Source organism: Sarcophilus harrisii, chromosome 6, assembly GCF_902635505.1.
Source record: "Sarcophilus harrisii chromosome 6, mSarHar1.11, whole genome shotgun sequence".
Classification (NCBI taxonomy): domain Eukaryota; kingdom Metazoa; phylum Chordata; class Mammalia; order Dasyuromorphia; family Dasyuridae; genus Sarcophilus; species Sarcophilus harrisii.
This window is the reverse complement of record NC_045431.1, coordinates 78,042,424-78,057,438: the sequence shown is the minus strand read 5'-3', so window position 1 is coordinate 78,057,438 and position 15,015 is coordinate 78,042,424. Positions and strand designations below refer to the sequence as shown.

At 34.8% G+C, this 15,015-nt stretch overlaps 1 protein-coding gene across 7 annotated transcripts in view; it reads right to left on the bottom strand.

Annotated features, from left to right (window-relative positions):
• ARFIP1 (ADP ribosylation factor interacting protein 1) overlaps positions 1 to 15,015 on the bottom strand; it is a 146,733-nt gene that overhangs the window by 85,964 nt on the left and 45,754 nt on the right. For all 7 annotated transcript variants that reach the window (XM_031941800.1, XM_031941799.1, XM_031941801.1 and 4 more), the window contains one exon: positions 3,482 to 3,590. In XM_031941800.1, the coding sequence (XP_031797660.1) occupies positions 3,482 to 3,590 (109 nt within the window). The remainder of the gene's footprint in view (positions 1 to 3,481; positions 3,591 to 15,015) is intronic.

The following is a 15,015-nucleotide window of genomic DNA, read 5'->3' as shown; positions in this document are numbered from 1 at the left end:
TTTTTATTTCCACCAAGATAATGATGAAATTAAGAAATTTACATCTAAATGGGATTTGTAAATACAAATTTCAATTTCAGTAAATTCAGTAAAAACAATTTAAAACTATAGGCCTAAGGCAGTCACTTCATTAAGTTGTACTTTTCTCCTTGGCTTTTTTTTTTTTTTTTTTTTTTTTAGGGTCTTTTTCAGAAGGTGTTGGATGAATTCTTTCCATTTATTTTACCTTCTGGTTCTATTCTGGGCAGTTCTCTTTGATGATTTCCTGTAAAATAGTATCTAGGCTCTTTTTTTCATCATAATTTTCAGGTAGTCCAGTGATCCTCAGGTTATCTCTCCTAGATCTATTTTCCAGGTCTGTTGTTTAGTTGTACTTTTCTCCATTAAGTATTTAAAAACATTCAGGGATGAGGAAACTTTAGATGAATCAAATCAAATCAACTAACCTTATCAAATAATATTTGACAAGGAATCTGAACCCTGAAAGTCTAATGGATTATAAAAGCTATGATAGGGTGTAATTTGGCCACACCAGAACATAAGTCCTAAGCTTTAAGTTCACTGCTCTTAAATACAATACTGAAAAAAAAAAAATTTTTTTTTAAGTTATTCATGGAAATCTTAAGACTAGAAGAAATCTAGCACAAATGCCACCTTAAGAAAAGACAACATTTAAGCCAGTCAAGACAAAGGTTAATTCCTCCTATCACTTTAAAACATAGATGATTTCCATGTTTGTGCTGTTAGTTCTGTCTTGGAAAAAAATTCACAAAAAGATTAATCTTGTGATCCCTAATGTGCTTGTAACACAGCAGTCTGCTAATGTATACAAGAGAGCAGAGATCATCATTTTGGTAGCCTGTTCCCTCAGCAGCCTCTCAGGCCTTTCCTTATCATTAATTCTCTTGACACTTTGAACTCCTCAAGTCCCCTCAAAACTAAATCTGACAAAATGCACACAACAATTCGGGACCCTGAAGAATAAATAGGCTACACATGAGGTCACATGTATGGGTTAAACACTGTGGTTTCAGAGCATTCTCAATCTCAAATTAGCTAACTAAGAATACAATCAATTTCATTTTATCCTGAACACGTGTAAATTAGGAATCTAGCTTCTAGTAATATACCTAGTGCAATAAATTTCTACATAATTCTGAGGGATATGTGGGATTTTTAAATATCAGAACTGTACTTATAAGTAGATGATTTTACTTAACTCCACAGCCTACTTAAGTAGCCTGAAGCCTTAGCTGATTCCACAATGCTTTCTCTGCTGCTTATTTCCAATTGATTCGTTAGAGCTTATTTGAACACAGTGATTTGATGGTGTCTTCCCATTAGACTCTGAACTAGATACCAGGGACTACTTTTATATTTCCCTGTATCCCCATCCCAGGGCACAGTAAAGTGTGTGGTATGTGGTAGATACTTAATAAATGTTTACTCACTGGCACTCTTCATCAAGAAATTGTGAAAATTTCTCTGTTAAAATTTTAATTCAATTTCTTCCAAGTTTTGTCTTCTACAGAAAACAGCTTACCAATGTTACTCTAATAACAAATCATCACTATCTGAAAAGTTAGTCATTAAGCCAGCCATTAGTCTTTTCACAGACAGATAACTCTTAACTACTCTTATTATTTTCCCACAGGTTCTAGTTTCAAATCCTTTAATTATTACTGTTGACATTCTTTGGTCCTAGACAATTTCTCCATCTTTCAATGTAGATACAAAAATTAAATACAACACACCAGGCTGAGTTTCAGCAATTCTAATTATGGCAAAATGATTACTTCTCTTTTAATATATTCTTATAGTATGTTCATTTTTTGTTTAAAAATTTCTTAAAGAATTTTTTTTAAATCCAAAGAAACTTTGATCTCTTTAAAAAAATATTTATTAAAACTTAAGTTATTCACAATTGTTTTTAAGTTTAAAAAAATCACGGCTAGATTTTTTTTATGGCATTATTTTACATTGCTCCACTTTAAAAAAGAACATGCAACTAACACATGTCAGTTAAATTGTTTTATTGAAAAAGCCATCATATGACAATAAAATATTTTTCATGTGTAAATTCTTTTATCAAACAACCTTAGAAATAAATAGAATTATGTTAAGTAACAACTTATTACCAGCTGCTCATTCACAATCCTTTTACATTCAATTTTTCTTCAGATAAAAGAATTCTATAAAATGGCACATTAAGAACTAACTTATTACATACTAACTTTTTTTTTTGAACAGTAAAGATGAAAGGAAAGTGATATCTTATATTCAATTCTAAACTGAGATAATATTACATAAACTTATTCTCAAAATTTACTGGTAGGCAAAGATATATTTCATAACTTCATTTGATTAAAATGATATATATTAAGATTATAAAAATACAAAACTTTACTTGAAGATGTTAACGTACAAGGATATAAAAAGATTTTTAAAATTGTGACAGACTGTAATATTCCATTAGATATCAGCTCTGGAGCAGGAGTTGCTTCATTCATGTACTTCTATCATTAGTAGCCAGCAACAGCATGTGGTAATAGTGTGCATACTTTATTAACACTTGCTGACTGACTGTTATGAGAGGACCATTCTAGCCAAATTTGGAGAAGTTCATTAGGCAATTCATGAAGGCTATTTCCTTAAGTTAAAGTTGAGATCTACATCAGGCAGGACTCAGACCTACAAAATCAAGGATCCTTAAATGTTTTATGTTATTAAATCTGTGATAACTCAGATACCATTAAAAGAAATCTGGGAAAAGGAATCTAGTTCTACAGTTTTGTTCTAAAATGTTAGCAATAAATTTAAGGATTCTGAAAATTCAAAAATATTTGAGAAAAAATTTTTACTGGCTATATGGATAATAATATTAAGATAGCTACATGGATAATAATATTAAGATAGCTACATATCTCTTCTCTTACCTCTTCATCAGAAAGGTACATATAATATTGTACACTTAATCTCCTTAAAATGTAAAAGAAATCTATATGTACTTTAACCAAATCAAATTTATAGCTTTTAGTGGTCTGGGCAACACTATGAGGTTTTTGCACAGAAGGTGCCAACCACTATAGGTAGAGAGAGTTTCTTCACCTTCTAACTCTCCATATCACTGAAATGATAGGTCCACTTCCTCTCTCTATTTCAGCAAAAAAGACAAAAACCAAAATACAGCATTCTCTTAATCTTTGAAAAGATGATTTCAATGTAAATATTACAATGATAATGTTCTTAAAGATTATAAAATTAATTTTTGAGGTTATATGAAAACATGATCAAAAACTGTGTTGTGAATGTTGAATATAAAGAATATTATTAAAGGTGATTTTGATAATCTAAGAATTACAGTGATGATTACTTAATACTTATTTGTTAATACTTATAAGCATTTGAAACATTAATAAAATAAAATGGTGATATTTATTGGACAAGTTTTTATAATAAGAAAAGGGGGTGGTTTTCTTACCTTGAAATGGTCCTGCTTCGATGACCCCCTCTTTGGTATTGTCAAAGCCATGAGATGTAATTTGGGTTTCTGATAGACCGAGTCCAGCTGGTAATGAACGCTTCAAATCCTTAGGAATGTTTGAATAAAAGGGAAAATTTGTGTAAAAATCCCACAGTACATAAGGCTTAGGCATGGTTGTATTATCTAAGTCATATCTTAAACTAGTCCTTCTCTCCCTATTGTCTGAAGTTTGTTTATGGTGTCATAGTGTTCCAATGTGATGCATAAGCAGCAAAATGATAAGAAAGGCATTTTAAAGGTATCATAGGCTTCAGAAAATGGTTTCTTTATTTATTACTTAAATGGCATGCTGACGTTTTTAAAACTGTATTTTCAAATCTATAATATGATGACTTCAGGCAAATGGCAAATGATTAAAATTACAATGGATAAGGAGAAGTTATTTTCTAGCTAATATTCAAGATTGGCTGAATATCCCACATTATCCCAAGGGTCTAGCTAATGCTCAAAAGAAATTAAAACCCTATAAAGCGTTCTTCTTGAGATGCTAAATGTTCCCCTCATGAAATACCGTTAACAAATAAGACTGATTACATACGAAGTTCATAAAGATGTGGATATTTCCTTTTGTTTTACAGTGAATATTAAATATTAGACAAAATATGTATTACTCAACTTTGCATATATTACTAATGAAAAGAAGATAAAGGCAATCCACATGTTCATCATCACTCTCCAAATGAGCAGATTTTGCTACACAAGTAGGGTAAAGTACATTCTAAAAAGAGTTCATTAGGTCACTCTCAAAATCAAGTAATGGACTATTAGCCAGCCCACTCATGACAAACATTTTGAATTACTGATAAAATAACTAAAATAATGAGGATTTAAAATGCTGTCAACAAATACATTGTCCTCTTTATCAACACTAAGTCTAAGCATACATTTCTCACTCCCTTTAAGATGAAAAAAAAAATCATCTCATTTATATATCCACCTAAAATAAAGTATAAGTTAATTATAGTCACTGAAACAAACCTATTTGTCTACACCCCAATAGGAAGTACACTGAAATAAAAAAAAAAAATTATGCTTAAGGCAAATCTAACTTCTGCTAATCAATTATCTTGATTATTTTTTCTTAAAAATAGATGATAAAAAGGATCAAGATGAATGAATAAATTAACTTGATGATCACATTAAAGTTGCAAGATCTTTGAAGTCTTTCAAATTGGGGGGGAACACTATTAAGGTCAAAGAAATGTTATGTTCATTTCTTCAATAGATATTTATTAAAAGTTTGTCCAGCCTATGATTTTTTAATTTTAGATCAAATACTGCTTTTTTAAAAATGGAAATACTTTAGTTTTTTAAATTGATGAAAATCTACCTCCCATCGAAAAAAAGAAAATCTTTCCAATAAATATGTACAAGTAAACAAATAATAAATAACAAATAAAGTAATAAATAAATATCTGTATTGGTCATGTTCAAAAAGTTATTTCTCAATTTTGAAATCTAAGTTGATCACCTTTCTCCCTAAGGATAGTTTTAGTATATCACTGATTTTCTGGAGTATTGATTGGCCACTGCATTTATAAGAATTCTCCAGTTTCTGAAGTTTCTTTGTTCCAAAGTTGAGGCAGCTAGATGGAACAGGGGAAAGAATGTTATTTCTGTAGTCAGGAAGGCCTGAGTTCAAATCCAGCCTCACACATTTACTATCTGGGTTACTCTGGGCAATTCACTTATGTTCTATTTGCCTCATTTCCTCAAGTGTAAAATGGGGATGATAATAATAACTACCTCACAGGGCTGTTGTGAGGATCAAATATGTAATGGGTTGAAACTGAGTTGATACTGAGGTCTGAGCACTTAAGGCTAATTACCAGTTGGACAATACTCTATTATAAGGTTGGAGAAAGAATGGTCCTGCCCCCTACTCTGTGCAGGGTTGATCTGTTGTATAAGAGATTGGGTGGAGGATTAACAGGGTGGAGTGAGAAAGCCAGGGTCACTCCTGGCAGGATTGTGTCACGATTCCTATCACTTCATATCCCCATTCCATTCATGTCCATAAAGAATAAAGATCAAGGACTTTTGCTGATCCTGATTCCTGCTGATTCTAAACTATCCAGGGTGCTAAAGTGGTCATCACCCAAATGAGATAATATTTGTTTACAAGAACTTAGCATGGTGCCTGAAATATTAGATGCCACATAAATTCTTATTCCCTTCTCTGTCTTTACAATGTTGTTACTGTATAAACTGATTCTTCTTACTTCACTCTATATCGGCTCATATAAACTTTTACAGGTTTCTCTTAAACTGCCCCTAATAACATAGCAGTATGTCATTACATTTATCCGCCATGATCTGGTCCAGTCATTGCCATTTGATGGGCATTTCTACAACTTCCAGTTCTTTGCCATCACAAAGAAAGGGCTGGCATGTTTTTATTTACACATGGGTCCTTTTCTTCTTTTACCGATATTCCTGGTCTGTTTCATTTTTTGCTTCTTAAACTTCTACCATACCTAGCATAATACTTGAGTGACAGCTGGGAAAGGAAAAATATGGTCTGTTTTAATGAAACACAATGAAACATTTAAAGAAACACATTCAACTGAAGAAAAACAGAAAATAACACGTACAATCAATGGAAAATTGTGATATAAGCTTTCAGAGAAGGAAAAGATTATTACATGTTGTTAATTAAGAAGGGTTTGAAAATGATGGCTCTCAAGTTATTTTGCGAGATATAAAGGCATTGAGAATGGGAAGATGATTAGGGGAGGAAGGAGCACTCCAGGAACTGCGGTGCATTGGGAGAAGGCTGGCAAAGGATAAGCAAAGAGACAGAAATTACATGTTACAGAAAATAGTTGGCTGTTTCAATAGGAACAGTTTATGTTTGAAAATAATTTAAAGTGATGTTAAATAAAAAAGGCAAGGATGTTTTATGGAAGACTTAGAATGACAAGAAGAGTTTGGGTTTAATACAAAATTCAAACATGTGGATATTATAAGTTATTAACCAAGTTAATCACATGAAGTAGTCCCCACCACTCATCCCTATGGGGACTTATCTTTACAAGACTGAGGGAAGGGGTAAAACAGTTTAAAAATAAATAGTTAGATAAAACATTTATTAAGTACTATGTGTCAGGCATAGTGCCAAGTGCCAAGAATGGAAATGATACCAACAAAAAGCTTATATTCTTACATGAGAAGATAACAAATAAAAGGAGCTGAAAAACAAGGAAGCCATAAGGGAAGGAAGATGGAGAAATCTATGACTTGGGAGGAAGCCAGAAGGGAAGTGAGCATGGTTGGATAAGCATTTCCTCAAACAGAGATTTCAGGGAAGACCTCACCATTCAAAGGAGGTGATCACAAGAGAGTGGAAGCATCTTTTAGGGCAGAAGGTGGCTGGAGGCCAAGCCAACTAAAAAGCTACTTGCTTTGAGGACCTGCTTGACTTGGGGGGAGGAGGGAAGAGGGTCATACTGTACCCAGTCTTGCAGGTTCACTAATGATCAGGACAATCAGGAAGGGTTTGCATAAGGCGCAGAATAGTCCAATCATAATCCAGTCGGTGTCAGGGATTCTTTAGAGCTCCAATACCAAAGGGGCAGAAGTGGGGTGAAAAAACAATCAGCAGAAATTCAGATCGGAAGAGCAGGCACCATACCGAGTGTTTAGGAAACTGACTTTGTCTGACTCAAGCCACCTATTCAAAAACCAGCTTTTTAAAATGGCTGAAAAACTCCCTCTGCCTCCACAGTAATGCCCTGTCACGGTTAGGTTTAGATCTGATCTGCTGTGCCCATTCACTGGGGTGGGGAAGCCATGGCTTGGGATAGCACCTTTCTATAGAACACTCCTTACCCCTCCAGTTGGTAGGCCATGAGGAAAGCCACTGATTCCCAAGCCCTTTCCTAAGGCCTTAAGGATCCTAAAGAATACATTGATCTGCACTACCCACAAGAAGGGGTGGCAGGCATAGGCAGGCTCTCAGAGGGTCAAAGATGAGTCTATTGAAATAAAAACTAGTCCAATAGAGGTAGCTGTAGATAGAGGAAGGCAGCTAGGAACTACAAGAATATATCTGTAGGGGGCTTTTTCAAAAGGTCTCCTGGCACAGAAGTCACATGGGGAGAGTCAGGCCTGGTCACCCAAGTTCAGGGGCTCCCACAGAATGTGAGCACTCAGTCCAAAGACTGTATGATTGTGTGCCATCTTGGGGGTCCTCAGCATGTACCCAAATTAGGCTAGGGCACCACTGATTCTCTCAAAGAGTAAATGACTATGGAAAAAGTGATGTGTGGACCAAGTATAAGAATAATAACAAGAATTATTCTCCCGGGGCAATTTGGCACAGCAGACAGAGACATACCCTGGGAATCATGAAGAATGGTGTTCAAGTCCCATTCTTGATAGACTGGCTAGTCCCTTCACCTCTCAGTGACCCAGGTAAAAGGTAAAAATCACCCACAAATACAAGAAATCAAATATATCAAATACTAAGAAAAATGCAAAAAAGAGCATTTATAGGAAAATCATGAATTTCTAAGACTAAAAGTTGCAGAGCAACTGCTAATCTGCATTGTAGACAGAAGTTTTCTCAAGATGAGTTTCCTATGTACATGGAATCACAGGTTTGGTCTAAAAAACAAAAACTAATTCACTTTTCTTTTTAATTTTGTTTTTCATTTTTAGTTTATTTTTCTATAGCACTTCATAGAAAAAGCCAAGGCTGGGAGACATAGTGTGTGTTATAGTTAGCACATGTTCTGGGGGGACAAGGTAACCAAGTTATAGCAGCAGAAAGTAGAATGGGCTAATCATGCTAGTGGTACAGCATTGGAAATGCTATTCCAAGGTTTCTTCTATGCATTTCTCTTTGCCTGATGATCTAGGAGGTGATGGACTAATTGCAGAAAAGGGACCATGCATAATATGATTAGGGACCTTGAGTTAATATGAGGAAACATGATCAGAAAATTTATTTAACAAATATGTGGGCAACATTAGCCACTGACGGAGGCCCAGCATAGAGTGGAGGGGAAAGTGAAAGATGGTCTATACCACTGCTAACATAGCATCATATTCCAGAAACAAGGGCAGGTTTGTGAGGGAAAATGCTATTATTATTACCCAGATCAGCTTGTAGGCACTGTCTCAAGTCTGAGGCCTAACTACACTGCTAGGTCCTTGGTACACTTCATAGGACTAGACACTAAACTTTAAACAGAAGTACTTAAAGGTGTCATGTCTACTTGGAGAGGCAGAATAGAGAGGTACTGTGTGCGGTGGATTAAAGTTAACTGACTTGTTTAAATTTAATGATTATAAAGTTTATAAAAAGACTTCCTGGGATGATTGATCTCAAATGACCTCTCACATGGGGCTTTTCTGGATTACTTAGCTGTCATCACTTCTCTCCAACCACTGAAATTATTTTATATGCATTTTCTACTTATCTATGTGCACATTCCCCCCTCCCCCTCTCCCCCCCTCCCCCGCCCATCCGGCAAAAAAAAATTTGAACTTCTAGAGAGTAGAGATAACTGTTTACTCAGTACTTTGCAAAGTAATGAGAATAAAGGAGGAACTTAAATGCTAATTGAATTGAATTGAATCAGTTTTCTGAGGGACCAAATTCAAGTTTTTATGTCTGAGAATGTAGGCAACAAAGAAGATGACTTTATTGAAAGATAATGCACAGAGAATTAGGCACTGATGATGGTGAAAAGAAATCTGAAAGTTCTTAGGGAATCCTGAACTCCTTGAGAGGGACTCACAGCAGTCTCTACTTCCAGATTGTGAAGCTGTCCTTTCCCATTCCAACCACAAATTGGGTCATTTTAACTTCCTACTCTATCCATTCATTTAATAATACCACATTATTAACCTACCAGTCTAGTTATCTATGTCTAGAGCAAGAAACACAGAACCAAATCATGAATTAACTGATGTTAACCATATATACATACATACATATATATATACATATATATATATAAAACCTTAAAATAAAACAAATCAAAAGACTAATTTCAGTTTCTTAGCTAAAAGCCTTAAGTTTACTTCTTTGTGGTAAGAATTCAGATGGTCAAATTAGAATATATTCCTTCCACCATATTCCACAAAATTTGTAAGTAACTATGAGGAAGTACTCCCAAGAGTACTAACTGTAATCCACCCTATTGGTCAGTAAGGTGAAAATCACTGCAGTATGAAGAACATCCAGGAAGAAGAAAATTGGCATGAACAGGAAAACAAAATATCAATAGATAAATACTTGCTAGCAAAGAATTCACTGACACAGGTCAGCTAAGAATGAACAAATATTATAGAAACTGGAATCAGGACAGAGACTCACTACATTTGGATGGCACTGAGCTAAACACAGGAAATGGCGAAGGCAGGAGGCTGGGCCCAGAACTCTCTCTCTGCATGTTCTGAGATATGAAAGACTCACTTGAAATGATGAAAGACACAAGGAAGAGGTCCACAAATGATGGTTTCTGGCATAACTTGCTTCCTGCCAACTGGACATTTTCCAGGGAAACATGGCTAGAAGCTATTTGTAAAAGTTGATAGACTCACGTCCCTGTGAATGAAGAGTAAGAGTTTACCTTCACTATCCCTAAGCCTGCAGATACTTGTCAGTTAGAAATCTCTACATCCAAAATGAATTGCAAGCCGAGTAGTGCTTCACCACAAAGAAACTGGGGATTCGTGGGCACAGTGGGGACAAAGAACTCAGAAACAGCATGAAATAGTTCATTGTAAGTATGAAGCTAAAAGCAGAACATAAAAATTAGTTGCCAACTCTAGGGATTTTTTTTTTCTCCTGTGAGTCAAATTGCCAAAAGATACAGGAAGACCTGTTACCTGTAATGATGTTCACAACATAGACAGGCCTGTTTCCCTTTTTCTGTTTGTTCCTTGTTCCCTAGAACTAGACATGAATGTCAGCAAATTGAGAATATGTTGAAGAGGATGGAAGATAAACCTCCTTACATTTTTCAGTGGTATCTGAGTACATTTACAAGGTCTGAGAAAGAAGCAGAGACAGGAACAGGAAAATGAAGTACAGATTCTAGAAGTTGTCCATGTAACTACATATCATGGTGAGCAGACTTCAATATATTACAAACAAGAAACTATGAAGAAGCAGCAATTTAAAGGATTTTGCCAAAGAGAGGTAAAACAAAACAAAAAAAAAATGGGCTGATTATATGAGACCATGGGATACCCGCTGGCCAGCCAACATGCTCTAAATGGCACTCTCCCCCCATCAAGAGAACTTGAGAAAGGCTCTCAGCAGTGACAAGCATCATTGTGTTGGAATGTGGAGAGGACACCTAGGGACAAAGAGTGCACAAGACGAGTATGAGAGGGTAAATTCTGTGCATTACAGAGTGTACTCTGAACCCAATGAGGCCACAGAACCACTGGAGAACTGGAAAACCTATGAGGCTACAAGTGAGGAATTCAGGCAGTGAGGTAACTGTGTGGATGGAGGGTTGGGCCAAGAGTCAGGATTCATGAGTTCAAATCCAGCCTCAGATACTTCCTGGCTGTGTTACTCTCTGCTTCATTTTCCTCACTACAAAATGGGGATAAGGATGACAATTGTCTTTCAGAGTTGCTGTGAGCCTTGAATGAAATATTTGTAAAGCATCTATCACAATGCTTGGCACAAAGCAGAAACCAAATAAATGTCCACTTCCTTCCTCTTTGACACTTCCTTCCTTCTAAACATATATCAGTGACAGAATCTGAATCTAGTTCTTTCTAACTCCAAAACTGGTCTTCTCTCCATTACTTCAGAAGGTTTAATAGTTAAAAAATAGCTGAGAATGTTTAGCCTAGGGAGAAGACCAACAAATGTGGACATTACAGTGGTCTTCAAACAAAGACTAACTTTTTTTTTTTCTTTAACTGAGGGCCATCTCCAGTTGCCCTGATCTTTGTCTGGCCACTGGACCCAGATGGCTCTGGAGACAAAGTGATGCAGGTGCTCTTGCCCAGCCCTCACTCACTCATATTCAATTTTCTTGCCAGTCATGGCATACCCTCCCTGAGGTCATGGTCCTCTTCTAGAATGAAGGACTAACTACACCATTCTTTTTGAAATCTTTCTTGGCCCACTGAATTAAGAGTAATTAACTGCCTTCTATGTGCCAGTGTGCTAAGAGATACACAGACAAAAAGCAATCCCTGCTTTCAAGAAATGCTCAAACCACTACATACAAACAAGATGCATAAAGGGTAAATTGGGAAGTATCTCAGAGGAATGTCATTAGTGTTAAGGAGACCAAGGAAAAAAGATGGGACTTTGGCTAACATTTGAAGAAATGACAAGGAAAGCATTCTAAGCATGGACCAGGGGTCAGGAGATGTGAGTGTTTTATGCAAGGAATAGCAAGGCAGGCAGTACTGCAATAAGGGGCTATGAAAGCTGGATGGAGCCAGGTCAAGGAAGACCTTAAAGATGAACACAAGAGTTCATACTTGGTCCTGGGAATGAGAGGAGTTGGCATGTGCAGCATGGTCAAATTTGCATATAGGAAGGTCAATTTGATGGCTAAGTAAGGGATGGATTGGGGTGGGGATAGAAGGATGACCAACTAACAGGCTGCTGCAATAGTCCTAGGCTGAGGTGAGGAGCTGCAGCAGCAGAGAAGAGAAAGGGGCACATATAAGAGGTGTCAGGAAAACAGCCAAGGCAGGACCTGACAGCTAATGAGTTTTGAAACTCAGACCTCTGTGTGACAATCCAGTTTAAAAAGGCAGCTGGAGATGGGAGGCTGGCAGTCAGGAAAGACATTAGGGCTAAGCAAGCAGCTCTGAGGATCCTTTGTGTGGACACAACTAAAACCATAGGAGTCAGTTATATTCATCCAAGAGGGAGAAGGTGGCCTACCACAAAGCCTAAAACCAGCTACTCCAGAAATTCAGCAGTTTCATCATGAATCTCAGCTTCCTTGGAAGCATATGATCAGAGATTTTGAGATGGAAAGGGTCTTGGGGATCACTGAGTCCAACCACCATTTTTAACAAAAAAGTAAACAGAAGCCCTCTAAGACTAAGTGATCAGTGTCACACAGTGCTTAAGTGTTTTAGATAGGGTTTAAAGCCAGGTGCTTCCTCCCTCCAATTTGTTATACTTGATAAAAATCCAAGGAAAAATCAACACTCTCTAATTCTAAAAATTATTCTTTCTCTCAACCCCTTCCCACAAATTTAGAAACTTAAAAAAAAATTATAGGTTACCACCCAGAATCAAGTAAATTGGAAAATTTTTCTAACTAGTAGGACTAAGATAAAAATTAATATTTTATATACAATTTAAGCTTCTCTATTATCCATTAAAAAAAACAAAATAAAACACAAACAAGCCTACAAATTCAGACAGCATAACTATGAGCACATTAAATAAGTGGATTAAATAACAATCAGAGAGATTTCTCCTTCCCCATTCATTTTCTCTACCTAGTGATCTCTCAATAAATGGCAGAACTTCTAACAGTTACTTCTATAGCAACTGAAAGATATTACAAAACACACTTAGGACTTGGTTGAAAAAAGTCAAGAACAAGAAGCCAGACTTTCAAGGAGCAAGTTCTTTTAAACAAACATTAGGGAAAAAAAGGTCAACTTAAAAAGGGAATAAACAAAACTGTTCTGTATCTTTAGTACTCAGGTTGCTCCACAGTCAAATGCTATTATGCAGAATCAAGTAATAGGTTACTTCTGGTAAAATTAAAAGTTTTTTTTTTTTTTTTTTTAACATTTTAGAATTTAAAATTTCAAAAAGATATAAAAAATGAGAATGACATAATAATAATGATATCCTTATCAGACACAACACTATCACTGTAATTCTTATACTTTTATATCCCATACTTTCACATGCATTCTGGATATATTTTGATTTTAAAAAGTAGGGATGGTTGAGATATAAGGATGATCAAAGAGCAGGAAGCAGACAGATTAATATTTATTGTGCATCTACTATGTAATTATCTTATCAGATAACAGAATAAAAAACAGTGAAGACTGTTATTTTCTCATTAAAAGCCTAGAGAACTAATTTTGGCTCTTAAGAGGTATATTATTCCCACTCCAAAGACTAAATCACTAAAATTTAAAATCATCAGGTAAGTGTCAACAAGATCAAACCAGGTAAGCCTTGGTACTAAGAATATTTTAAAATATTTAGAATATTTTAAAATCTGTAGCAATATGTTATCCAGGTAATGGTTATAAATAATTCTTTTATGTACTTATTCTAAGGTACATTTAAATATAATTCTTTATTTTTAGCTCACCAAACATCATCTGCTATTCACATACTTAATATTTAATTGATCTTGGGTAATCAACTTAAAAAAAAATTTAGTACTTACTCCTTAAACAAAATATTAACTTTTTATGGCTAATAAAAGTAGATGCAAATAACTATAATCTATGTCTGTCCCCTTTATCTTTTTCCACACGTACGTACACGTACACACACACACAGACACACACATGTATATACATCTATATGTCTTCTCCAAAAAGTAAATTTTGAAGCATACTTTACAGAAGCAATTTTAAAACACATCTTATCACAGAAGTTACCTAAATTTAGAATTTTTAACTTGGGTTAGTGAATTAAAAATATTTTTTAATCAAAGCATAATATATTTACTATTTTTATTTGTTTTTTCATTCTCATTTTTTCCCCTTTTGGTCTGACTTTTCTTGTACAACACGATAAAACTGGAAATATGTTTAAAAAGATCGTACATCCTAAGTCAGATTGCTGTCTTGGAGAGGAGGAAGATAACGGAGGTAGGGAGAAAAATTTGGAACACAAAATCTTACAAAAATGAATGATGGAAATTATCTTTATATGTATTTGGAAAAAACAAAATACTATTGAGGAAAAAAATTTAAAACTACATTTCAATATTATGGTTTCCTTTGTAATCCCAATGTGTTTTATTTTATGCATTGAAAAACCATTTAGAGAAGAATTCCATAGATTTCAACAGATTGTCAAAGAAATTTCATGACACCAAAAATGATTGAAACCCTTGGATTCAGAAAAAGAAATTTAAATCTTTTTCAAAGGGCAATTTCCTTTTGGAACAAAAAAAATATATATTTTTAAAACCTACTACCCAGATTTCTTGACACTTCCTTCTTTCACCTTAATATTAGTTAATAATAATTTTTTAAATAAAAACTTAAAAGTTCATATTCTATCCTTTTCAGCCAAATGTAAGACTTTACAATCTTATTTATATCATTTCCTTGAAAGTACAAGTTTCTGATCAATACTAAATAACATTTCATTCCTCATAGGATTTTTTTTTTTAAATTCCCAATAACTACTTTTCACACCTATACCCTATCTATAGCACTCCATTTAACATTAAACAATTCAGAAGCATAATTATTCATACTAAGCAAAATTAATGAATATTTATTTATATCTATATTAAAACTGTCCAATTTTCCAT